Genomic DNA, 26,244 nt, shown 5'->3' with positions numbered 1-26,244 from the left:
GAGACGTCAGAGGGGTCCTGGAGCCTGGGATCTTTCCCTCTCCATAGGAGGGGTTTTTGCGCCCCTCCTTCTTCCCCTGGGGGCCAGGGAGGGGTCTCTGGGCGGCCCCCCTCGCGCTGGCTCCGTCCAGCTCGGCGCCGTCGTCTCTGCCTTCTCCTTCCTTCCTTCTGCTGCTTCTCTCCTTCCTTCGCGTCTCTCTCTCTCTCTCTCTCTCGCTCGCTCGCTCGGGTCCAGCAGGCGAGCCCCCGAAAAGCGTCTCCGGCCAATCGCGCGCGATCCTGCCAGGCGGCGGGCCAATCAGCTCGGCGGGCTCATGCATATTCATCGCTTTTGGCTGAGTCAAAGCTTTTAGGCGAGTTTGTGTAGATCTCCAAGCATCATGCCTTAGACTTTTTCAAAGAGACAAACTCCATTTTCTTATGAATGGAAAGTGAAAAGCCCCGGGCCTCTTAAATTGGGTCCTGAGAGAGAGAGAGAAAGAGAAAGAGGAAAGAGAGAGAGAGAGAGAGGGAGAAAGGGAGAGAGAGAGAGAGAGACCCCCCCCCCAAAAAGGCAGGCTGGAGGAAGAGAGCGAGAGAGACAGAGAGAGATCGCCAGGGAGAGAAAGAGAGAGAGGCACCCAAGGCAGCGGCGCGCAATGACCATGACTAGCATGCCAGAGAGCCTCAATAGCCCTGTCTCCGGCAAGGCGGTCTTTATGGAGTTTGGGCCGCCCGGGCAGCAAATGCCACCGTCGCCCATGTCTCACGGACACTATTCCATGCACTGTTTACACTCGGCCGGCCACTCGCAGCCGGACAGCTCCTACAGCGCAGCTTCGTCCTTCTCCAGACCGCTGGGCTACCCCTATGTCAACTCGGTCAGCAGCCACGCGGCCAATCCTTACATGAGCTCAGTGCAGTCCTACCCCAACAGCTCCAGCTTGGCTCAGACCCGGTTAGAGGAGACAGGTACGTGCCTGCAGAGGGGAGGGGAGGGGAGGGGAGCTGGCTGGGTTCTGTGGGGAGAAAGGGGGAGGAAACGGGGGGAGGGGGAGGGGAGGGGGGCTCTGGGAAGCACCAAACGACACCCCCCCCCCAGAAAAGAACAAGATCTGAAAGGGGGGAAGGAATCTCGAAGGAAGCAAAACATAATAATAATAATATAATAATAATAATGCTATCAAGCTATACCCCCCTTCTCCTCCTTCTCAGTCCTCAAGAGAGCAAGCAAATTCCTCCAGCCAAACCTCCAAGATCTCTGGAGTTTGCACACAAAGGCACCCCGTGCCCGGCTGGCAAAACCCAGAAAGAAATTCCTTCTCTTCTCTCCTCGATCTCTCTCTCCCTCTCTCCACCCCCCCCCCCAGATGTGCGCCTATTAGGCTCGGCAATTATTTATTGCGTAGCGCTATAAACAATGTATGCAATTAAGGGTAATTAAACCTAAAGTGCCGCCGCCTGTAAAAATAGCAAACTTTCTTTCTTCTCCGGCGACCGAGCCTCCGGGACTCAGCAGCCTCTCTGGAGTTGCCGAGCAGCAGCAGAAGAAGGAGAAGAGGAGGAGGAGGAGGAGGAGGAAGAGGCAGCCACCGGGCTCCGGGGCTCCTTGAGAGTGGCGAGGAAAAGGAGGAGGAGGTGAAGGAGGGTTGCTTGACACGGCTGCTCCCGGGGCACCTTCAAGGCCAACGGATTTGTTGGGAGGAAAATTTGGGGCCCTTGTTAGGATTGCCTTCTCATCAGCACCATCAGCCTCGCTGGTCATTGCTCATCCATCCATCCCTCCATCCCTCCATCCAGTCATCCAGTCCCTCACTGGCCCGCTTTCTTGCTTCTTGCAGGGGCCGAGACGGAGAAAAGCACCGTGGTGGAAGGCGGAGAAGTGCGCTTCAACGGCAAAGGGAAGAAAATCCGAAAGCCCCGGACTATTTACTCCAGTTTGCAGCTGCAGGCTTTGAACCGGCGGTTCCAGCAGACTCAGTACCTGGCTTTGCCCGAGAGAGCCGAGCTGGCCGCCTCCTTGGGGCTCACCCAGACCCAGGTAGGCAGCGCCAGCAGCACCTGCATCCCCACAGCATCCTTCGCCCGCTCAGCCCCATCCCTGCGCCCCGAGCAACTTCCTGGCGGCCTCGCCTGCCCGCGGCCCTCTCGGCTCACCGTACCTCCCGAGGCCCAAGAGGCAAGATCCCGGGGGAAGCGGGGCGGGGTAGGTGGTGGGGCAGAGAGCCCTCCGAAGCATCAGTCGAAAAAGACCTCCTTCTGCTCCACTGCTGCCCCACCACCACGACCATGTTCGCTCTCCTACTTTCCCAAGCGCGCTTAAGATTTAGGAAACCCCCAATCTCATTGATGTTTCTTCAATAGCTTGCCATAAAAAAGTCGGTCGATCTCTATCATCTATCTATCTATCTATATCTATATCTATCTATCTATCTATCTATCTATCTATCTATCTATCTATCTATCTATCTATCTATCTATCTCTCCAACCCCCGCGTTAAAATTCCAAGGAGGGGCACTGGAGAGTGGCAGGCCTGTTTTTAAGGCAATTCTGGGGAGAATGGTGTCTCCAGTGAGAATAGCTGCCCTTATCCTATGCCTGGCTCACTCGGTCTTCCTGAACCCAGTGGAACTAATTCCCCTCCCTCCAACAAAACAAACAAACAAACAAAGGTGCCCAGGTGATGTCTTGAAGATGTAGGTGTTTAAATCTCCATTTCTGAAGGATCTCACCATCTCCTCCAGCGGTTTAATTGTCCATCTTTCAAGTCTTGGAGGATCCTATTTGGTTTGGGTTAAAAGAAGGCTCCTCTCCCCCTCGAATCACATACAAAGGCGCGCGCCCTTATCTTCTCAACCACCACCAAATCTTCACCTTTGTTTATCTGAGAAAGATGTACAGGGAGGGTGGAATTGTACTTGTCACCCAAATAGACTGATCCCCGTTGCAAAATGCGATTTCTCTTATTCTTTTTGTTTAAGTTGCTCCTAATAAAATATTTCATTTGTCTAGACTTGGGTCCCTCGTGGGCTTGGGAACCTGGGAGATCCGAGGCCTTTTGCCTCTGAGATGTATCACCCTCCTAAAACTTGCTTCTCTTGGAGCAAGGCCGTCCCATCTTCCTTGTGGCGCAGGAACTTTAATTAAGGGTGGCGGCGTGATTTCAGTAACTGTAGTTGGGATTGTCTTTAGGATTCCTAGGCCTTAAAAAACCCCCAAAAAACTCGGATGCTGCCTCAGATGGAAACTAACAGGTCTTCCTGCTCTCAATACATGCATATAATTATTATTTTTTTTAAACTGTCCTTGTGGCTCCTCGAATGACCCACACACTTCGCTGGTGGTGCATTTACGCATTTGTTTTGGGGGAGCTATTTTTGTTTTGTTTTGTTTTGTTTACAGATGACCTAGTGCGGGGAGTGTGGTTTTTAGCTCCGCTAAAGAAAGGGGAGAAGTTAGTAGTGCGCCTCCATTTCCGGAAATTTGGTCCCCGGAGCGAAAGACGCGCGTTGGTATCAATCAAGCATCCCTCCCTAGGGGTGGGGGAATCACAGCCAAGCGTTGCCTTGGGCCTTGGGCCTGGTACCGTATTTCTCCGGACAGAGACCCTCTTGGCCATTGAGTGCCCTTTTTCCTGTTGCCTCCCGGATTCTGTCTGGCTTGTCTTCTCTGCTGGCGCCTTCAACTTTCGTTTTTCTCTCTCTCCCCACCCCTTTGGGGACAGGTCAAGATCTGGTTCCAAAACAAGCGCTCCAAATTCAAGAAACTGATGAAGCAAGGAGGGGCCGCTTTGGAAAGCAGCGCACTGGCCAACGGCAGGTCCCTGTCTGCCAGTTCCCCCCCAGTGCCCCCAGTTTGGAACACCACCTCGACGTCGGGTAAGACCTCCACTGGGACCCCGGCCACTTACATCCCCAGCTACACGTCTTGGTACCCTTCGGCCCACCAGGAAACTATGCAGCAGCCTCAGCTGATGTGATTGGGGTTTTTTGGAGGGGGTTTTCTTTCGGGTTTGGTATTTCGTTCGTTTTTGGTTTTGTTTTATTTTTTATTTTTTAAATAATAATAAGAAAGAAAGAAAAAGTTGAACCAACAAGCCGATCTCCCCGTCGGCATCAACCAGAATACTTAAAAGAAAAAGAAAAAGAAAAAAAATTACTAAACACCCCACACAAACACGCGCTCGAACACTGTTGTTAGTTTGGGGAAAGCGCGCGCACGCACGACCCAAGGAGCCTGAGAAAAGGCAACGTGGGAAGAGGCGCCAGCCAAAAAAATAAAAAAGGACACGCCACGCGCGGACAGTCTTTGGGAAAGTCCTCCTGGGCGCAGCCGCTGCGGAGCTGCCGGGCGAGGCAGGCACAGATGCGACGCGGGGCTGGTTCCCAGTGCAGACAGCTGACGCGGCAGCCACGGATCGGCCCGAGAGCAGCCGGACAACAGCCTGCCAGCAGCGCCGGAAAAACCCTCGGCTTAGTTGGACAATCAGGAAAAAAATATGAGAAGAATAATCTGTTTGTACCAGGAAGAGGGGCGGGGAGGAATCTGTGTCCTCTTTCTTGTCTGTCTCTCGTGTCTGTTCTAATGAAATGTAGGTCATTCCCTTCATCTCTGGTCTCCGAAAAACGGAACACAAGTCGTCTTTCTTTCTTTCTTTCTTTCTTTCTTTCTTTCTTTCTTTCTTTCTTTCTTTTCTTTCTTTTCTTTCTTTTCTTTCTTTCTCTTTCCTTCCTTCTTTTCTTTCCATTCCCCCGCCACCTCCCACAATGTTCGTTGTTAGTCCTCGGTGTATATTTTTTTTTTCTTCTGTCGAAGGGGAAAGGGGGGATTTTTTTTTTTTGTTTAAATTATTATTATTTATTGACTTTGAAATCTACCACTATGAGAGTCCTAAGCATTTTTCTATAAAAAATAATAATAATAAACTTACGGGCAGATCTGGTTTGCAGAAGTGACGTTGTTTTCATGCTGTTTGTTTCAAAGTCGAAGACCTCGCACACATACTAGGGAGGAGATGCTCAGGCGCTCAGTTTAATTTTAATTTTAATCTGTGTGCATTCGCTTTCCTGTTTCGGGAAGGTGTGGGGCAGACCGGAACGGGAGCATTCGGGTTTCACACACGCATTTATGGAGAGATCTATTCCCCCACCCGCTTAGCGCACGTCTCACGTTAATTATAACTGAGAGAAAGAATTTTTTTTAAAAAAAAAGGGGGGGGGGAGAAATAAAGCAAGGTAGTTTGCTTTGGACGCAGAGTCAGTCCAAGGCGTTGTTTTCTTTGCTTTTAGCGAAGTAACCATGCCAGTGTACAGGCAGCTCCCTTTAACGAGCCATTTGCACAAGGGGCCAATTGGGCTTCGCAGCTTTAAATCTCAATTTCTTAACGCCACGGAATTATCAGTGTGAAATCTCCCTGCGCTTATTTTCAAGTGCAACCTTTGGTCGCTATACATTTTTTTTAAAATAAATAAATAAATAATAATAATATTGTCCTGTGAACACGTTGCACAAAAACTAGCTTTTTTATTGTTTTGGGTTCTTTCTCCCACCCCCCACCCCCGCATTTTTAAAATTTAAATCGGGCGTGGCTACAATATATGATGCTTTGTGAAAGCTGAGATTCTTGGAGATTTTGCCTGTGGACAAAAAACCAAACCAAACCACTCTCTCTGGCGCTCTAGGTCGGAAGGTGCGATACTAGCCTTGGGATTCCGCGCTGTTGCTTTAGTGCTCTAAAATGTCGATGTTTAGTTCTGCATTTGAGGATATTAAATTATTTCATTTTTTTATATGGGGTGGGGTGGGGGAACAAACAACAAAAAAGGATGAAAACACACACACACACAAGCCCACCCAACGCCGCCCTGATTCAGCCACCGTCCTGGCCCTGCCCTAGAAATATTTGCACACACAATATGATGAAAAGTTTCTTTTGATAGTGTGAAATTATGTTTTGGACGGGGGGGGGGGGAAAGAGCCCGTGCCATGTTTCCTGCCGGGGGCAGAGTATGAAGGGACACGGGGACTTTAGGTCATCCTGTTTTGCTATCCGTAGTCGTGAAAAAAAGAAAGAAAAAGGCAGTTGACTGATTGGAAACGTGACCTGCGGTGGAGAGAATCATTTGTAACTTGGGTTGTTATGATGCGCGCAAGGGTTAAAAGGAAGAAACCGCACGATCTTTAATGCTCAGTCCCTAACGAGGCATTGTGAGTGTGTGGAATGAAATCAAAGGTGAGTTGTGAGCTCAGAATCCTGGTTCCTGTATCCATTCCGGATGCGCTACGGTGGTCGGATGGAAACAAACCACCTTAAATGCGCGACGGAAACGCTCAGTTCTGAAGTGAGAAGCCCGGGCCGGATCTTCTGCAGGGCATTAAGGGATGCTCTCTTGCAAATGGAAACGCAGGGCGCAGGGGCGACGCAGCGCAACATTGCGCGTGCATGGGGTAAGAAGCCCAGACCTAATCTGGGCTGCGATCTACTACAACGCTTTTCCTTTGCTTGTTCCCCAACTCCCACTACGATCTTGAATTTATGGTTGCTTCTATGAATAACTCTCCAGCGAGCTAAGGGCTGAAATATGGAGAGACTTTCCTCCCAAGGCAGCTTTCCAGGCAAGGTGCTATGTTTAATTCCATCCTACGCGATCGCCTTTCCCTTTGCGGGGGGGGGGATGTAGTGAGTGCGCGCTTGCGGTAGGTCTTCGCTCAGGAGGCAGAACAGGTGCTAGCTAGGGAAAAGGTCTGCGGTTGCCTTCTTAGAGGAAAGCAAGAGGAACTGGGACGGAGGGTGTGTGTGAAATGGGAAAAAAAAGACGGGCTTGCCTCTGGTTTCAGAGGCACCGAGGTCTGGGAGCTGAGGTCCTGCGGGATTACAAAAGAAAGAGAAATCCTGAGGTTTACCACCGCAAATAGCGCTATATTATTATTATTATTATTATTATTATTATTATTATTATTATTATTATTATTATTATTATAGCGTATGGCTCGGGACAGCTTGGAGTACACGTGTGTGTGTGTGTGTGTGTGGTGCAGCTTTCTGCCCCTCTTGCTGCCCTGAATTTTAGCTCTCCTCTTTTTTTATTATTCCTCCCCCAAAACAACCCCAAAGACGCGCCGCCGCTTGTCACTACCTCCTGCCCCGTTTCGTCAAGCTCAAACTTTTCAGCGGAGGAAATTGGCAGCTACACGCGTTTCCATCCCTAAAACACGATGCCGCCTCTCGCTATTAAGCATCCAGGAGGCTGGGACCGGCTCCAGCGGAGCCTTCCCCTCGGGGACGCGCATCTGTTTGGACAGCAGTTCTTGGGAAGGGAAGCAGAACCTGGAAGAAAGGAGATGGGGGGGTGCGGGGAGAGAAAGATTTCTATGGGCATCGCACATGTATGTGTATATGTAGGCAAGCATGCACGGGGGGTGACAAACTGGGTCTTTGACCTGGGTAACAGAAAGCCTAGTTTCGCCATTGCAAATGCGCCTGGGCAAGAAAATAAAACCGAGATTGGGGTGGAGGGCAGCGAGGAAGGCGAGGGATTGAGGAAAGCGGTGGATCACCGTTTGGGAGGTGGTTTTTCTCTATGGGTGGTCTCTCTCTGTATGTGAGAGATCAGGGGAGGGGATGGCTTAGGAAACTTTAGGCGCCTTGCACATGCTTTTGCGCCTTGCACATGGTTTTGGAAGATCAAAGCGCCACCGCTTTTGGAGAACAGCTGTGTGTGTGTGTGTGTGTGTGTTGGTTCTTTCTTTGCTCATCAGGACAAGACAAAATTCAATAGATATTTCTGAGGCACACCACCGAAGTCTCAGAAGGATGCCTTATGTCCCTCGACCCCCGCCCACCCCACATCCTCCGCTTAGTTGTTATTAAAAATGAATAAACAACCAACCCACATAAGCCTTCAAATTCATCACCCCAGAGCCAGAACGAGGACACTTTCCCTATGTCGCCATTGCAGGGAACTAAAGAGGAGTTTGCGGAGCGGCACGTGGGGCCTGCCGTAGTTTGGTACCTCGGGGCAGATGGCAAGCGAGATGCGTCACTCAGGCAAACTCCGCCGGCAAAGTTCAGTATGTCCTACCAAGCGGGCGGAGGAAAGCAAGCAAAAGAAAGATTAAAACTAGATAGATCACCGCTGGGATCAGGACCCAGATCCCAGAGCCAGGGCTTTCCCGCTGCCTTGGCAAGATCATCTTTGCTCTGTGTTTCTGAGACAGAGAAGGAAGTTCCTTCTCTCTTTCGCTCCCCCCCCCACCCTTTCCTCCAAGCTGAGGATTGCATCCGTTTGCAAGTTCCCTATGGGGTGAGTGGGTGGGGAGAGGAGGAGGCAAAAGTGGGTGGGTGTTGCGGGGGTGGGGGAGTAGGTTTCCGGGAGGCAGCTGGAGGAGGAAGCGAATGATAAATTGTATCGATTTTTGTTTTGACACGCACCCATTTTTCAATTCTGGGCGATGAGTGATCAAATGATGCGGCCCTCTCTGGCTAATGTACTTGGGAGAGAGACGGAAAGCGGGAGGGAGATAAGGCACCATAGTGCGGTGTGTGATTGTGTGTGTGTGTGTGTATGTGGGGTAGGGGGGGGTGGACGGACGGGGGTGGGGAGGCACCAGAAGGAACTGAAGCAGCTTGGAGGGGAAAGAGAGAGAGACAAGCCAGGCCGTGGGAGAATCCCAGCCCGTCGGATTCCCCGGGGAAGAAAGAGAGAAGCTGCCCGCAGGGGCTTCCTGAAACCTCATTGACTGGTTTCCTAGATCCCCCCGAAGACAAAATCTGGCCGCCACCCGGTGGTTAGCAGAGACGCTTGAACCACACATGCCGGAGCCGGTGGTGGCCGCTTTGCGCGCGCCCCTCCACTTCCCCTCCCGGAGAAAGCCTGACGCCGAATCCAGAGGCCCCCTGTCTGAACGCGAGAGCGAATGATTATTCGGAAAACAAAACCGAAATCCAACCGCGATGGTCAAGCAAACCTCTGGCTGGATTGCTCTCCGATGCTGCGGCTCCTCTTAATTCAATAAAGGTCTTGCTAAACCGTCCAAATGGAGAAATTATTAGTTTTCTCCCAACGAAGGCGGGCTCGAGTTAGCGCCTATTATAACTGTACATTTGCAAATGTTAATCTCACCACAGACCTAATTAATTCTGCCTTGTTACTGACAAGCAGTTCATCAAATATCTGATTCGAAGATGTTCGTAATGAGGATATTAATTAAATTCTGAATCATCCGAAAGGGCTTCTATTGAAACAATACCTCATTACAATGATTAAAAACTGATTTCGAATATTACGCCTTTCCCACCGTTCTCTCTCTCTCTGCAAACACAGAACCCTCCCGGATAAATCTGCCCATGGCAAAAAATATAAAATATAAAAATGAATTACAAAATGTGCAATTTAGGGATATGCATTTTCCCCATTTTGGGGTGGGGGTTGAGGAAAGGAAGCGCCAGCCCCTCATTTCCCAACACTTCTGCAATAGGTTACACGCAGCTTAATGATAATCAAAATGACTTTTTTCCCCTCTCCCCCCCCCAGCTAAAAAAGACCCCAAAGTGCGCGTACAGCTGCAAAACCCAAGAGGGTCAGCATCATTTCACTGTATTCTCTTCTTGATTACAAGCCGAGCCCATCAAACACAACATAATTACAGTAATTTCAGGTTTATTTATTCTAATGCAGTTTCCCCATCTCTCTGGTAATTATGAGCAATTTTTTCGCCCAGGGAATCTTTTTGCATTAACAAAAGAGATAACGCACTGAAAGCCAAATTTGCTGTGCATTGAGAATGGGGAAGAAGAAGAAGGGAGGAGAGAGAGAGAGAGAGAGAGTGAGACAGAAAGAAATAAAATAGGTGCGAGAGAGCTGCCATCCCTTCCCGCTCCATTCTCTGCTCTGCAGAGTGGAGCGCAGCAAATTGCCTGCAGGTGTGCGGAGCCCGGGCTGTCAAAGGGGGGGGGGTTAAAAAAAAAGAGAGCGGACTTCCAAATTAGCAAATGCACAATGTTGAAGTAATGAAGACCGACTTAGCAAAATTGCCAAACAACAGATACCTCTTTAATATGTCCTGCTTTTTTTTTTTTTAAATCTTTACACACACACTCCCCCATCCCCATATCCACCCACAACTCTTTCGTGTTAAAGAACCCCCTCAATAGCTGGGGACTTGTCAGTCTCCCACAGCAAAGCCCAGCTGCATCTCTGCATTTTCAATCAGTCCAACATATAAATCCCATCCAGATTACATCCATCTGCCTTCTTCCCATTCTCTTTCTTTCTTTCTTTCTTTCTTTCTTTCTTTCTTTCTTTCCTTCTTTCTATTTCCAGCACACGCAACACACGCGTTTCCCACTCGCGTATGACCAAAGGAAATTCTCGACTAGTCCCTGCAGACGATTTAGCCATCGTCTTTCACCCATGAGCAGATTCTTAGAAGGGTGTGCTGTGCGAAGTCGTCCCCCCCACCTCCTCTTGAACCCATCTGCACCTACCCACATGCGAACCTTGGGTATGCCCAAGTAAATGTTACAGAAGAGAAAGCTCTTTAAATCAGTGCAAATGATCAAAGAAGAGAGAGAGAGAGAGAGCAATCAAGGAAGGGGGCGACGGGAAACGGGGGTGGGGGGTGGGGGCTTCCTCAACTTTACTTCTTGTCCTCTTTTTGCTATTAAAAGCAGGTAGGTGAAAGGAAAGTGCGGGGGGCCGTATCGTTGGAAATGGAGGCCCCCCCCCTTCTCCAATGTCAGCCTCTCTCGGTGGCTGCGCGCACCACACCGTCACGCTTGTTCTCCACGGATAGCCACTGCCTCTCTCTTGTTACCTACACAGCTTTACTTCAGGAACCGAGACACAAACCAAAAGGTGGATCCGGGACATATATAAATATATATATATATTCAACAACTCGCAGAGTCCTCGAAGTCCAGCGCGCGCCCCTCCCCGTCTTTACCTTCGTATACTATATAAACCTTCAGGGATTGAGCACCCGTTTCGGTCCCCGCGCCACTCCTCCCCACCCGTCCTCATGCAACACACACACACACACACACAATAATCTTGACACAACTGACAAGAAGTTTTGGATGAAGAATTGGTTGATGCGCCATCAGCTCCTGCGCCTTTTCTCCTATCCCGGAGCTGGGAAGGTGGAGAGGCAGGACGCATCCATGAAAGTGGGGGTTGTTGTGGGGCGGGGGGTGGAAAGAGGAGAAAGAAAAGAACTGAAAATAAAAATAAAAAAAATAAATAAGAGGGAAGCCGTGTTATCCCCCGCCCGGTCCCGTCCCGCCGCGTCCCCCCAACCACACTTAACTTACCTTCCGTGTCAATTTTCCTGCAATCCCCATTCGCTTTTGCTTTATTGCAAAAGGTTGGAACCAGCACGTTGGTAGGAAAAAGTTGAGGGGAAGAGGTGAATAGAGGGGTCGGGGTTAGGTTGGGGAGGCTGGGGGGGGGGAAGAGCCTTGCCACAAGAATAAATATCCAAAGGACTCCCAAAAAATGTGGGCTTGAGGTCCCTGGGAACCGAAACTCAGCCTCTGAGCGCAGGAGGATTTTTCGCAGCCCTCCTCTTGCAGAATATCACTGAAAATTTCTGCTATATAGCCTCTGTCTTTATAGCTGATGGGAAAAAAATTGCAGATTATTAGCATAAATGTTTACTCTTCATTACGCTGATGACATTGTGCACTCGAGATCTTGGTAATCTTTGGGAAAATTATGAGTAATTTTTAAAAATTTTAAAGCAGCAGCAGTTACCGTGCAATTCAGGCTAATTCTGCGTAGGCTCCGAACGGATATAATTATCGAGGAGTCAAGATGTTATGCTAAAAACTATGCATTGATATTCCCATTTATTATGTACATACAACTTTGACAATGTTGATGCTTGAAATAGCAGGAAATTGTCTTGCGCAAAAATTACAGTCCATATTAGGACATGTGAAATTGCGAAGAATTATATAGTAATTGCAGGCTTTCAGATGGGAGAGCCAGAATGCTCAAACTAGTGCAAATGTGGATAAAATTACAGATCAGAGCAAAAATTAGGGGAAAAGGGGGTCTGGGATTTTTCAAGTTGGCTATAGGATTCCGGAAGTGTCTAATGCCACATGATTGCTACAGCTTTAGGGGAGATATTCATGCCTCAAATAGCTCTTTGGCCAGAGCTGCTTTAATTGGATTTCTTGGGTGTTCTTTTCACCCCCACCCCCTTTAAATAGGGCCAAATGAGCAAATCGCCTGCCCAGTGGCATTTTTTTTAAAAACCCCAAGCCCTCCCCCCCGACCATCAACTCTCCCCCCCCAGCCCAAGACACAGAGGGAGCTTATTCCCTTCGCTCAGGTTGCGTTCCAGGGTGACACCCCCATTGGAAAAAAGGTGGGTGGGTGGGGGTTTAATTACACAACATTACACGCCACCCTGCGCTTTCACCATTCTTTCCCCCACCTACTCTCCCTGCCCACCCCCCAGGGGTGATGCAAGCACTAGGTGCTCTGACAAGCAGCAGGAGAGGGAGGAAGGGTCTTGGGGGGGGGGGGACACGACCGAGAAACCGAGCCGTTGTCCCAGAGGAAGTGGGGTGCAGCTGAAATTAAAGGGAACTGATGGGGGGGGCAGGGTGAACCACCAGGCAGCTGTGATCGTTCTGGAGAAGGAAGGGTGGGGTTATTTGTGTATCTGAACTAACCAGTCACCGCTACCACCCATCCTGTCCGCTTTTACCAGGGCGGCAGAGGGTTGCGGGGTGGGGTGGAGGAAAACGAGCTCTCTTCTTTCTCGGCCCACCATCTCCCTCATCTCTTTCTCTCTCACCCCCCGCCTCCTGTCATGTGGCCATGTGAGATTCCCTCCCGCCCCAAACCCAGGCGAAATCTTAAAGACAAATAAACGCAGCAACAAGGCTAAAGGTCTGAAGGGGGATCGTTGTTGCTTAAGGCATCTCTCTCCACCCCCAGCCCGTCTCTTTCTCTCCCCTGCTGGATTCCAAAAGGTTACCAAAAGGAGGGAAAGAAATGTGTGGCGGGTGTGGAGGGGATATTCATGCTGCCCCACTCCCACCCGGGACAATGTGCACGTGTTTTGGAGTCAATAAGAATAACAATGAAAATATTTAATAATTTTATTATTTATACCCCGCCCACCTGGCTGGGTCTTCAGGATCAGAACGACAATACAGTAATAACAATGGCAAAGGAGAGATGGACGACTTTGATCCTAGAGCGCATTCGTCTCCAAGCAGGGTGCGCCCTGATGAACACGTATTTGTGTGTGTGTGTACATACATACATATGCATGCATATACAGATATCTATATATATCTGGAAACGCCAGCCGGGTCCTGTCTTCCCAGCTGCGATCTCCCTCAACTCTGCGTCTCCGTTCAAGCAGGACAGCTTAAACGGTGGGTTCTCCTCCCATTTTTTTTATTTTAAAGCCCCAGGGAGGAACGTGATGCCTTGCAATCTACCAATCGCGGCCAGAAACATTCCCGGTTATGTACACCTTAATTCTCGAGGCGTCGGACCTCTGTTGCTTCCTGGATGCTGAGGCCGCCTGACGAGAGATGCAACCAACTCCTGCTCGATCCTTTTTCATCTAAGCGCTGAAATGCAACATGCACGCATTCAGCTCTAAATAATAATCACAATATCCCCGTTTTGTTAGTGTGATGAGATGCAAGGTTGCAAAATACGATTGTTGTAGGTCCCCCCCCCCCGGGCCACAGGTGCAGTCACTTGTCTCATATTTGCACTCACCGACCAACCCTAAGATAGGTACCATTCAGCCACCAGATACGTCTGTAGCTGCATCCAAACCTGCCCCTGGACCATAAATTATAACGGTATTTTGTTGGTGATTAAACGCACACGGAAAATATGCAGCCTGGCTAAATCCGATACGTCTCCAGTTGGTGTAGGCTCCTTGCCACCGGATGCCAGGATCAGTTTCACTCAGAAATCAGTGGAGCTCCCTTAGTCCAGCTGACAATAGACGGAGCTGCTATTTCGTCCTGGATCGGAAGTTTATTCTTGCTCAGAAGACTACCACCCGGGTGTCTGCTTGCAACAGTAATAAACGATGGCAGTGGACTGTTGTTTCCCTTCGTTTCCAAGCGTGTTGGTATTTCACCGAAATACTGAACTGCCTGGAGAGACAGAAGGTGCATCAGGACACCAAACAAACGAAACTCCTGCGTTGCAACCTGGAGGAAGAGATTACGGGGAAGCCTTTAAAAAACGCCTCCTCCAACGCACATTGTGTGTTTGAAGAGATTTTATTATTTATTGGAGCAGTGGCGTAGCGTGGGTTGTCAGCCCCCGGGGCAAGGCAAGTAATTTGCGCCCCCTAACCCGTGGATTTGCGCCCCCTAACCCTCAGATGTTGCGCCCGGTGCGGCCGGCCCCCCCCTGCACCCCCCACTGTATTGGAGAGATTTTATTTGTAAAAACATGCGAGTTTCTTCCAAGTTGAGGCCGAGGACCCACGTGTTTGGGGCTGCCCATTTTCGACAAGTTGCAAAATAGGATTTGGTAAGCCTAGCTGGGCATGTTTTTCCAAACCAAAAAAACCCCCAAACTCTGGGAAGCTGGGAAATATAGTTACAGACGCGTATTATCACTAATTATGCCAAATTATGCTCCATATACCGACGAAAGCCAGACAACATTAAGATATATATGTTGGAAGCCGCCCAGAGTGGCTGAAGCAACCCAGTCAGATGGGCGGGTACTATTATCATTATTATTGGGCTGGTACCATCATCATCATCATTATTCCCCTTGCCAGTTTTCTCCTTAACTCGGCTGTGCCTATATGTATGTGCGTGTCTCGTGTGAATCCCTTGCCCACGGCCTCCGCGCGCTAACTGTCCACACACGCCGCGATTACTTCGGAGTAGCCCCCATTCAACCCAGTGGCGGCTTTCTTCCTCCGTGGTAAACGGGCGCAGGAATAGGCCGAGCCGCCCGCTCGTAATCTGACCGCCGTGCCCAACGGCGACATGACGGCGTGTCTCCAGAGGCGAGAGTGCTTCATTGGGCTGCCCTCCCCGCCTGGCGCCTCATGGCCGCGGGGCCTGAATCTCGGCTCTTCTTCCCCCACGGTCGTCGTGGGCTGGTCGGTCCGCCCTGGGAAGGGTGTCGGCTCCACTAGTTCCACGCCGTCGGCCTCCCATTCCCATTTTTTGCCGTCGCTGGAAGGAAGGAGAGCGAGGTCGCCACAGAGACAGGCCGCGGGGGGGCGGCGGCTGAGGCCTTGACAGGCCTCCGTTGTCTCTGAGGGAGCGCGAGTGTGTGGGAAACGTCTCCCTGCGCCGCGCCTGAGGCGGCTGTGGAGACACGAGCAGGCCCCGCCTCCCCGCCGCGGCTTCCTCCCTCCCCGCCGCCCCACAAGCGGCGCTGCCCTTCTTCACCCCACGATCTCTTCTCCTACCCCGCACCCTACATTTCTTCTTCCCACCCGCCTTGCCCTCTTCAAGCGGGAAGGGCCTTGCCCCGCACGCGATGCCGCCCCCCCCCAATACATTTTCCCGCCTTTTTGCCCCGTCCTCTTTCAAGGGGAAGGCGATTGAGGGCGGATTTTTATTAGGGGCGGGTTTTTGGTGGGTGGGCAGAATCTCAAATTTGTATTGATTCAGGGGGAGCAATTGCCCCTCCTCCTACGCCCCATGGTTTACGGCTGCGGCGCAGTGGCTTGAGAGAACTTAGGCCCGTTGAAGAGCCCAGGCCCCCTTCGTTGCCCGCTACGAACTGACAGAAAAAAAACGGCTCCTTTTCCTCCTCTTTGAACCGCAGAGTGTGGGGAATGATAAAATGTCCCGGCTTGCAGGGTTGCTGTGAAGATGGCTGCCGGACAGTGTAGCCAACTCCTAGGGGCCGAAGTCCCTTCCGCCGCGCCCACCCCCCCAATAAAATATTTGAGGGCCGTCGGGCTCCCACCAAAGCTGATGGGGCAAAAGGCATGAGCGCGTCCCGTCATGAGATAACTATGTGGAGCGGGGCTTATCAGGGCCTGTCGGCCGCCCCTCACCCCAATATCTTATTCAAGTTGGCAGATCGTGTATACGCGACAGGTTTCCCTCCCCTCATTTTGGTTTTCAGAGAACTATTAGCCCAGAACAGGGTTTGTGGGGGGGCAAAGCGCGCCCCCTCCCCCCAGCGCTTGGGTTTCTCCCGCCTATCTGTGTCCGCCCCACCCCCACCCCGGCCCGCCTTTTTCGTGCCAAGGCCCGTTGCGTGATTCCCTCTCAGGCTGCACATTCCCCGCCTCGGGCGCTTCGAGGGTTTAGGCCCCTTAATCATCCTGTCTGTTTGGCAGCCGCATTCGCCTCCTCCTTTCTTTCTCTCCCTCCCTCTCACACGGAAGGAGAGGGAGGTAGAGAGAGAGAGAGAGGCCTGGCCTGCTCCACAACTCCCGCGCTCTCCGCGCCGCTGCCAGGGAACAAGGAGAGCCACACATTCTCCTCGAGCGGAAAGGTCGCCGCCCCTGGGCCTGGCAGCCCCGAGCTTGCCAGGCCCGGCCTGTTGCCACCTCGCCAGCCGCTTTCTGGGCCAAGAGGCCCTGTCAGGACACCCACCCGCCTCACGCAACAGGCGCACGCGCACTCCGGCAGCGAAAACCAGAATCCCCTACAAGGCCTACCGTGGGTCCAACCCCACCAGCGAGAGGAAGGAAGATGGTGGCGGCCATTTCCCTCTTCCTACCAACACTGTTGGGGTTTATTTTTTGGATGCATAGGAAGGGGGAAACTGTCCAGCAGGGGAAATGAGATGTGGCAGAGGAATAGGGGATTCTTTACTGTGGAAAACACCTCTATTATTATTTCAATTTATAAACACTACCCTTTATCAAAAGACCCCAGGGAGGTGTCCAACATTAGAAACACATAACAGAGCATCCATAATAAAACATAATAAAAAGCATACTGACAGACAAAATAATAAAATAAGCTAATAACAGTTGTCTCCCCGCTCCCACACAGTTTCACAGGCCATAGGCCTGGGTAAAGAGGGTGTTTTTTGCCTGGTGCCTAAAGACATGTAAGGATGGCGCCAAGTGAGGCTCTCTGGGGAGAGCTTTCCTCAGCTGGGGAGCCACCACAGAGAAGGCCCTATCCTCACTGCTGATAACTTTATCTGCTTAATACCTCAGGTTAAGAACGTAATTCATTCTGGAGGTCTGTTCTTAACCTGAAACTTTTCTTAATCTGAGGTACCACTTTAGCTAATGGGGCCTTCTGCTGCCACCGCGCCACCGCTGCACGATTTCTGTTCTCATCCTGAAGCAAAGTTCTTAATCCGAGGTACTATTTCTGGGTTAGTAGAGTCTGTAACCTGAAGTGTCTGTAACCCACCGTACCACTGTACACCTCCTAAGCAACAGCCTTCCTTGTTAGGTACAATAGCCTACACTGGGCAAGATCCTTGCTGGCACAATTGTGAGTAGGGCCCCAAAGAACCTCAGTACGAATGGAAAAAAAGAACAGAAGAGACGGGCAGTCCCCCCCCTTGAAGCCTGCTGTAGGTCACGTGGGGGTGGGAAAGCTCCAGATATACACAAGGGGAAGAGAGAACCAAGAAGGGTGAGCATGTGTACATGCATCTAGTCCTTACATTAGGAAGGGGTGCTGAGGGCTTCCATGATCTAATGGACCTGCAATAGAATCATCTATCTATATCTATCATCTATCTATATCTATCTCTATCATCTATCTATCTATCTATCTATCTATCTATCTATCTATCTATCTATCTATCATATTTTGCATTTTATATACCATTCTTAAATACTAAAACGAATAAATAATATAGCGTAAAGTTGGGCCTGTGGGTGGGGTCCAGGAGGACAAGTCAATGTATTTGGGATTTGCAAGGTGGTACCGTCAAAAACAAACAACTGGCCTGTGACGAAGATGTCTTATGTTAGTCTGCAACTGAAAGCAACAAGAAGAAAGTTTGAAGCCCCTTTGGTGGTTAGCTGATTTAGCTTCATCAAAATCTTGAAGTGGGGGTTGCCCCTGCTGTGTAACAAACCTGCTAGTTTTGTGCCACTGCGTTTTTCTATTTCTTAGTTGGTCTTTGTGCTATTTTACTTTATTTTTAAATCACAATCAACAGAATATTGTGGACTCTTAAAGACTGACAGATTCATTGGGGCATAAGCCAAAATAAATCTGCAGGCCTTTGAGGTGCCTCAATGCTCTTTTGTTGTTTTCTCCTTGCAAAGGACTTAAAGCGCAACCCTAGCCAAGTCTACTCAGAAGCAGTTCCCATCGAATTCAAATACTTTTTCTCTTGGGGTAATCAGGATTAGGAGGGTGGTGGCTTCCGTCCCTCTTTATGTATATATGCTGAATTTTACTAAACCAAAAGGCTGGACTTTCTGCAGTAGAAAAAAAGTGACATTTGGTTCTCACACCCAGGAAGAACCTTTAAGGTGGGCTGTAAGGACAACAGACGAACAAAAGCACCTAAATGCATAAAATAACGTGTCGAAAAAATGTCAGCACCCTGAGTGCATATGTACGCAGGCGCTGTGCCAAAAAAAAGGTGCCAAATAAATTTATAAACGTTAGCGCGATTTTTCGTGAAGGAGAGAGATTCTTGGCCATTTACACAGGCTACCCAAGCCGTTGTTCTCTGGGCGGCTGGCTAATCCCAGATCACGAACACTTCACCTTCAGAAGCAGTGGCGTAGCGTGGGGGGTGCAGGGGGGGGGCCGGCCGCACCGGGCGCAAATCCACGGGTTAGGGGGCGCAAATTACTTGCCTTGCCCCGGGTGCTGACAACCCACGCTACGCCACTGTTCAGAAGCGCGCACACTGGTGCGCTTTTACGCACACGGGAAGAGCGCATTTGGAAGCTTCCTTCCCTCTGCGCGCATAGTGAGTGTAGCGCGCCGTGGAACTTCGTGCCTGCCTTTTATCCGTTACCAACACTGCCCAGAAGAGGATCAGCCGCTCCGCCTCGCCGCCGCACTGCCTGGATCCTAACGCGGGAAGCCGCCAGGAGCCTGTCCCGGACTCCCTAAATGTCTGTGGCGCCAGAGAGCGGCGGGGAGGGGCCGAGTCTAGGCGAGCCCAGAGGAGCGTGCTGAGTGATTCATGGCTGCGGCGGAGGCCAGGCTGCCCCCGGCTCCTGTCTTCTTCTGGCTGAGGGGCTAGCAGCAGGGGCACCGCCAAGCCCCACAGAATGGGCTTGCCTCTCCACCCACCCAACAATTCAAGGATGCTCCAGGTCAGTTGGTGCGCAACAAGTACCGTGGCGGCAGCGACGGAAAACTGAGTAAGTCTCCCCAAAATAAAGCCCTTTGGTGTGTTTTAGACCCGAGCAAAGTGGGAAACGGGGTCCTGCTAGGAAGAAGGCCGTTTTCTTAACGGAATAAACCTGCATCGGGTCTATCTAGCATACAGTTTTGGGTAAGGGTAGGAAGAAATAAAATGGACCACCCTCAGCGTGGATGTTAGGGATAGTGGGGCGTCACTCCAGAGTCTCCTGTAGGCTGGTATCCCGTACCTACTTACCTGGGGGGAAAGCCCAATGATGTGAACGGGACTTCTGAGCAGACACGTGTAGGCTTGCGCTACTAGTGAGTATGTAGGTGTCGGAAGTGGAGGGGGGGGGAATAATATCGAAGGCCGAACAAACTCCGGTGCAAACAATAATTTATTTAAATAAGCTCTTCATAGTGTAAAAGTAACATCGAGAGATTTTGTTTTGTTTTTGTAATAAATAACCAAGAAAATACCTTTTTATGTTTTAAAGGTTTTAACGACGAACTGGGAAAAATTCAGTAGCTTATTCTTTTTGACAGCGAAGAGAAAAGGTATCAAACAGAATAATTAAAGGATATGGAAACTGCTCAGAGAGAAACAGGATGACGTTATGGCATTAACAGTTCTTGGTTTACAAACATAAACAACTACAGGCTGTCCAATGCAACTCTTCACCCCTCTCTATTTATTTTTTTTACACCAAGAAGCCAAGGAGGGGAGAAATCAGCACAAAACAGCGTTATTACAAACATATTTTTTCCTCGTGAAAAAAAAGTCCTGCAAACATTAAAAAAAGATAATTTAAACACAGCTGGGTTCTTTTTAATTTTAAATATCTACATATAAAAATTATTTAATCTTTTTTTCCCCAACATCAAAATGAGGTCATCTGGAAAGGCACCTATAAAAAGTTTACAAAAATAATAATACAAATTAAATAAGAAATTCTGCACTGGCGGTTGGATGCGAAATGGGAGAAGAGTGAATTCCCCCCTCCCGCATTTGAAGAATAGAAGGTAGGGGAAAAAAGAGAAGGGGATATATCAAAGAATAGATGGAGCGGATGGGAGGGAAATAACCTTAAAATCTGTAGAGACTTTTTGAGCGAGTTTGTGAGCACAGCTTTACCCGGATTCCATGGTGGTCAATGGGAATGTTGCCAGCGACTTCAAAGACACCTACTGGATTAGGGGTGTTCTGATTTGAAGTGGGTGCGGGAGGATGACCACAGGCCCTGATTCGGTCCAAACTTCAGGGAAGGCTCTCATCTCCCAGCTGGGTATGTAAGTACCACCACCTGGGAAGGACCAGCGTCGGAGTAACTCCGGAGAGGGTAGCAGCGGGGCGGGCGGGTGGGGAGCACCTCGGTTCTCCAACGAAGCACCCGGGTATGTACCCCTCTATCCTTTGGGGACAGGAGCGCGGAGTGAACAGGGCTCCCCCTCCTCCTCCAACTCCGCTTGGGGGAGCTGGGTTGCGCGCGGCAAACGCGCGGGCGGAACGCGCCGTCGGGTTAGAAAATCGTCCCTGCGCTGACAGCAGCGCCGTGGTGGTGGTGGTGGTGGAGGTGCGGGTGGTGTTGGTGAGGCTGCGCTTGCTGCAGGATCGGGGAGGCGGCTTGCAAGTGGGAAGCAGCGGCGCTCGACGCCTGGTGGTACCACGAGTAGTTGCCCAGGAAAGCAGCCGTCGCGCCCGGGGCGCCGGGGCTGGATCCAGCGCTGCTCCCGCCGCCTCCGCCGCCGCTGCTCATCCGCTGCGGGTGCGGCGCGAAGTCCCAGGCTAGCGTGGTGGACGCCGGAGACGCCGCCGAGCAAGGCGGGGAGCTGCTGCCGCCCGGGTGCTGGTCGGCGGGGATCTCGCCGCTTTTCCACATCTTCTTGAACTTGGAACGGCGGTTCTGGAACCAGATCTTCACCTGGACAAAGGGAGGAGGAGCAGGAAGAGAGACGAGAGTGAGAGAGAGGCCCCTCTCACCAAATTTTTGCGGTCACCACAGAGCAATATTGCAAGCTCCCCTTCAACAATCCCCTTCAAGTGTCCCCAAAACACACACACACACACACACACACACACACACACACACACACCCCTTGTTTAATTTAACTGGAGGAGCCCTTCTCCCAAAGCAGACCCCTCACAGAGAGAAGAAAAGGAGATCGCTGTCTCCAAAAGCAGGCTGGTGGATTCCCCCTGTCGCAGGCTGCTAGGAAAACGAGCAAGTCAACCGACTGTTTCGGTGTGAGGTTTGGTTTGGCAACGTGGGAGGGAGAGAGCGGTTTCTAAATAACAGGGTAAACAGTTTTACTGGGTTTTGCTGAGTTTTCAGGCTGCGCGTGTGAGAAGAGGGACACTTGTGCTGTGTTGGTCTTTGTAACCACAGATGTTGTCTCGAGTGTGTGTGTGTGTCCCTCCTGATGCGTGCGTTTAGAGGTAGGGATTTCTGATATCAGTCATTCTCAGAAGTCCCCCCCCCCCCAGTATGTCAGATGCCTTTAAAATGGCATTCTTTTGTTTCCCCTAGTTTCATTCCCGCCTGGTCTCCTTGACCAATACTAGATATAGAGTCTTCCTTTCTTAAATGTGCACTAACAGCCTTTGAGAAAGGGAGGCTCGGTGTGCTCTTAGCACTGCGTTGCTCATCCAGATCGAAAAAAAGGTTTAAATAATGCTGAATAACTTGGTTTACTGAAAGATGCCAGATAAAGAGAAAGGGGGCGGGGCGGGGTGACTTTTCTTCCACGTGTACAATGAAACAGGATACTTCGTGAAACGAGTGTGTTGGAGATAGAGAAGGCTAACAGCTAAACCCAGAAGCAAAGAGGCGCACTTAATCAATGCGCACCTAAACTCTGTGCTGCGAATAGATCACAAAAAGGAGGATCTGGCCTATGATCCTGTTCAAGTCACATTAATTCTTCCGCTGGAAACAAAGACATGCTTAAATCTTCCCCCACCGCGATCGACGGGGCTTAAAAATGTTTCACTGTGTCAAGATCCCTCCCATACGTTTGAAACAGAATTATTTCGCTTGTTCTGGCTTCTGTCGCGCCGCCCGAGCGTGGTCTATCTGAGCAAGGCTGCCCAGGTGGTCTATATTGTACAGGCCACCCGCTTTTCTGCGTTCACGAAGGGCAACACTACCAACAACAATAAGAGGGTGGGCACCTCTGCTTGGATGCACCTCCTCTGAAAAAAAACACACCTTCCGGACTGCCGCTGGCAAAAAAAAGGCTGGAATAGTCGCTATGCAATAAACTAGCCAACGTGGGGTGGGGTGGGGACGGGGACCCGAAGTGAAGCCTTCGCGCGTCGGAGTGCAAGCCGCTTCTGAGCCTTCTTTCCTTACCTGAGTTTGGGTGAGGCCTAGGGATGCTGCCAGCTCGGCTCTCTCGGGCAGGGCCAGATACTGGGTCTTCTGGAAGCGCCGCTGCAGAGCCGCCAGCTGGAAGCTGGAGTAGATCGTCCTGGGCTTGCGCACTTTCTTGGGTTTGCCGTTGACTATCCGGATCTCGGGCTCGCCTTCTTCTTTCTCGGCTGCAAGGGAAGGGAAAGCACCGTGAATAACGAGGCACCCCCAGCGGCATCACCCACCACCGCCACATGCCAACCTCTCCTGGGTGGCGGGTCATTATAGCTTTGCCTCCCACAAGCAGCTATGTTCAGCAGGGCTCGCTGCAATCGTCTAACCTTGGAGGGAGCAGGCGCGCAACGGAGAGAGAGAAAGAGCGCTCCTACCGCAGGATACCCTCCAACCCAACCAGTTTATTATTATTATTATTATTATTATTATTATTATTATTATTATTATTATTATTATTATTATTTACCAACCACGTGCTGCTCCTCTTCTGCGTGTGGCGGGCGGAAAAGTCAGCGCAGGGCGCCACACTTTTCCAAGCAAATTTCCCACCGCCCCCTCAACCCTCCTGGAGAGAGCTGGTTCTTACCAGGATCGTTGCTGACCGGGGACGTCCTTGCCCCGTAGGTTGCATAGGAGCTGTAAGAGGCCGAGTACCCCAGGTCGTAGCTGCCGGCTTTGGTGGAGTAAGGCACCGCGCTGATCCCGCTCGGGTGGTACTGGTAGGAGCCCATCTGCGCGTACGGGGACCCGCTGCCCGCGTTGCTCCCGGCGCTTCCTCCTCCTCCTCCTCCGTGGTGCTGTTGCTGGTTGGTGTAGTAGCTGCTGTCCGTGGCGGTGGACACAGGCAACGTGGGAGACTCCTGGGGTTTGTGTAAGCTGTGGTGGTGTTGTTGTTGCTGCTGCTGGTGATGGTAACTGCTGGAGGTAATCTGGTTGGAATGCATATCTGAGGCGAGGCTGTCAAAGACCCCCGTCATCCTGATCTTTTCTCCCCGCCCCTTGCTCCCTCCCTCCCTCGCTCCGAGGATGCAGGAGGGCAAACCAACAGCGGGGAGGGGGACCACGAGAGAGAGAGAGAGAGAGAGAGAGAGAGAGAGAGAGAGAGAAGGAAAAAGCAGGTCTCCTCTTTGGCAACAGGGCGCGCGTGGAAAAGTTACAACGCGCCTCTCTTTCTTTCTTCTCTCTCTCTCTCTCTCTCTCTCTTTCCTCACACCCCCGGGGGTTCGCCTTCTTGAAGCAGACTGGAAACCCCAAGCCCAAGAAAAGAGATCACTGCTGGGGATCCCTTTGCACCCGAGGAGGCGGGCAGGAGGCCGCCGTTGCCATCGCCTCTCCAAAGCGCCAGGGCGCGTTTGCGCGCACAAGACTTTCCCCCCCGTGCGCGCTGCAAGCAGCAGCAGCAACAGCAGCAGCAGCAGCAGCAGCAGCAGCAGCAGCAACGCCTCCGCTTCTGCAGCTGCTTTAGGATTGTCTGCGTCTGCTGGGCACCGTCAGGCGGGCATTTAACACCGGTCACGTGAGGGCGGGCGACGTCACCTAGCAACAGCCAACCAGAGGTTCCGGTAGCGTTGTAGTGCGCTCTCTCTCTCTCTCTCTCTCTCTCCCCACGCCCTGCTTCTCCTCTTGGCTTCCCGGGGCGGTGGAGGCGCCTTGCAGGTGACACACACAGAGAAGAGAGGGTGGGAGGAGGAGGAGGAGGAAACCCCCCCAAAAAAAATAGTGTCTCAGATTTGGGGTGCTGGTCTGGTGGAGTTAGAGTTGGAAGGAAAATAGTTTTTGCAGTGGTTTAGTCTTCTCACTGTAAATCACAGCTGTCAACTTTTCCCTTTTCTTGCGAGAAATCCTATTCGGAATAAGGGGATTTCCCTAAAAAAAAGGGAAATGTTGACAGCTGTGCTGTAAATGGGAATCTTCGAAACGTGTGTTGTGATGAAGACGCGTAATGGTCAGGCTAGGTTCTTGCTTGGTGGTTCTTGTTCTACCTCAAGATTATTATTGTTATTTATTAAGTTTGTCCTTCACCCGGAAACCCCAGGGCTGTTCACAACACAAAAATAAAAAAACGAGGACAGAAGAATACATAATAAAACAAAAACAGGAATGGAAACAAAGATCAGATTTATTATTATTTGTATACCGCCCTTCACCGGAAGATCCCAGGGCGATTCACAACACAAAAGGAGGACACAAGAATACACAAGAATACACAAGAAAACAAGAACAGAAACCAAGAGAATCAGAATTATTCCTCCTCCTCCTCCTCTTCTTCTTCGTTGTTAAAGTTGTGTACCGCCTTTAGCCCGAAGATTCCAGGGCGGCTCACAACAGAAACATGTCAAATGATCAAGGTGTCTCCCTTTGCTAGGTAAAAATGACCAGTCTGATCTAGTTAGATTCAGGTCACACAGCGGGATGCCACGCAAGGGCTTACTTGGAATCTGTAGGAAGGCCTCGCTGTGTTCAGTGGGGCTTTTCTCCCTTGTAAGGGTGCTTACTAGGCTGCATAAATGTTTGCTAAAACCATATCTTAAGCCACGCTGTCCGACGAGCGTAACCGTCGTATCATAAGACGAAATATACCGGCCTATTCGTCCTCCTGCGCGCTTTCTTCCAGTAAGTAGGATGACTTCAAAGGCCAAGAAGAAAGCACCGCTTATAGGCTTTTAAACTTTAGCTGCGAAAAGAGGGTTGACGTTATTGGGGGGGGGGGAGACGAAGGTGGGGGACAACTTCACAACTCTTAGGAAAGGATTGGTCTTTTATGCTTACAGCTTTTGCATCTATGAAATGAGGAGATTCTAAAACCCGTGGCAAATACGCCCCACTTCCCATTTACTTTCGCTATCTGCCTTCGTCACTCAATAATGCACAAAGTACCATTGCAGGAGTTTTTGTGTGTGTGTCTCTTGTTGCTCGAGGAAATAAAATCTATAAAGACTGGCTGTTTTGCTCTTGAATAAGGTATGGGGGGTGTTAAATGAAAGGCCCGATGTTACAAGTAAATGGTGCGATTTAAGCTGGGGAGTCCATCCTTTGAGACGCTCAATGGAAAACAAAATGAGAATGTTTTTCAAAGTGAAAAACAAAATAAATCCGTACACACGGAGTGGAGCGAAAACTCCTGGCTCCATGTCCTTAAGCAATTCTGGACTTTATAAGCTTTGCAGAGCCGTTCCTAGGCAGAGAAATAACGTTTGAAATAACAACAGCCACTAAGCTCACGTCCTGATCGTCTAACACAAGATTTAGAAAGACACAACACATAATCATGATATATAGTTGTAGACAGCATTTTTTAAAAAAATTAAAACACTCCTGGCTATCCCATATTTTGAGTGATTTAATTCAAGGGCAGCCTCCATTATTAAACAAACAAACAAAAAGCCCGCGGCGTCTGATAAGATTCCTGCCACCCCATAGGAAGAAGGATGTTGTACTGGAGAGGCGACGGAAGGTGGTTATGACCTTGCCTTTTAGCGCCACCTAGCGTGGGAACCGTGCGCCCGCGAGGCCAGGTAGGAGACGGCGTAATCTCACCTGGGCGCCAGTCTCTTCAGTCAGCCCGCCGAGCAAAATAGTAATTAAAAGCCGCAACTCTGTGCTGGCGTGCATGGTCTGAAATCCTCAGAAGGA

The 26,244-nt window shown here is 50.5% G+C and overlaps 2 protein-coding genes and 1 long non-coding RNA gene across 3 annotated transcripts; 2 read left to right on the top strand and 1 right to left on the bottom strand.

Annotated features, from left to right (window-relative positions):
* Positions 1-4,930, top strand: DLX1 (distal-less homeobox 1). The gene is made up of 3 exons (XM_082209800.1): positions 1-950; positions 1,820-2,019; positions 3,704-4,930. Exons 1-3 carry the CDS (start codon positions 638-640, stop codon positions 3,956-3,958), a joined length of 768 nt encoding a protein of 255 aa, XP_082065926.1. The 5' UTR covers positions 1-637; the 3' UTR covers positions 3,959-4,930.
* A 13,930-nt stretch (positions 4,931-18,860) lies between these two features.
* Positions 18,861-20,056, top strand: LOC309520663. Its single transcript, XR_014214286.1, has 2 exons — positions 18,861-19,260; positions 19,741-20,056. It is a non-coding gene; the product is annotated as an uncharacterized lncRNA (long non-coding RNA).
* DLX2 (distal-less homeobox 2) lies at positions 19,624-24,063 on the bottom strand. The gene is made up of 3 exons (XM_082202660.1): positions 23,198-24,063; positions 22,597-22,784; positions 19,624-21,165 (listed from the first exon to the last, which is right to left on the bottom strand). The coding sequence occupies exons 1-3, from the start codon at positions 23,586-23,588 to the stop codon at positions 20,764-20,766; spliced, it is 981 nt and encodes a 326-aa protein (XP_082058786.1). The 5' UTR covers positions 23,589-24,063; the 3' UTR covers positions 19,624-20,763.
* Positions 24,064-26,244: the final 2,181 nt, after the last annotated feature.

This window comes from Podarcis vaucheri (genome assembly GCF_965113315.1).
Source record: "Podarcis vaucheri genome assembly, chromosome: 1".
In the NCBI taxonomy this organism is placed as follows: Eukaryota; Metazoa; Chordata; class Lepidosauria; order Squamata; family Lacertidae; genus Podarcis; species Podarcis vaucheri.
Note: the sequence above shows the minus strand (reverse complement) of the source record. Positions and strands in the feature narration are given on the sequence as shown.

Excerpts from the sequence above, each read along its gene's own strand:
- DLX1 (XM_082209800.1), top strand. The coding sequence starts at position 638 with ATGACCATGACTAGCATGCCAGAGAGCCTCAATAGCCCTGTCTCCGGC. Across the intron at positions 951-1,819 it reads GACCCGGTTAGAGGAGACAG|GGGCCGAGACGGAGAAAAGC; the intron begins GTACGTGCCTGC and ends TGCTTCTTGCAG. Across the intron at positions 2,020-3,703 it reads TGGGGCTCACCCAGACCCAG|GTCAAGATCTGGTTCCAAAA; the intron begins GTAGGCAGCGCC and ends CTTTGGGGACAG.
- DLX2 (XM_082202660.1), bottom strand. The coding sequence starts at position 23,588 with ATGACGGGGGTCTTTGACAGCCTCGCCTCAGATATGCATTCCAACCAG. Across the intron at positions 22,785-23,197 it reads CCCGGTCAGCAACGATCCTG|CCGAGAAAGAAGAAGGCGAG; the intron begins GTAAGAACCAGC and ends CTTCCCTTGCAG. Across the intron at positions 21,166-22,596 it reads TAGGCCTCACCCAAACTCAG|GTGAAGATCTGGTTCCAGAA; the intron begins GTAAGGAAAGAA and ends CCCTTTGTCCAG.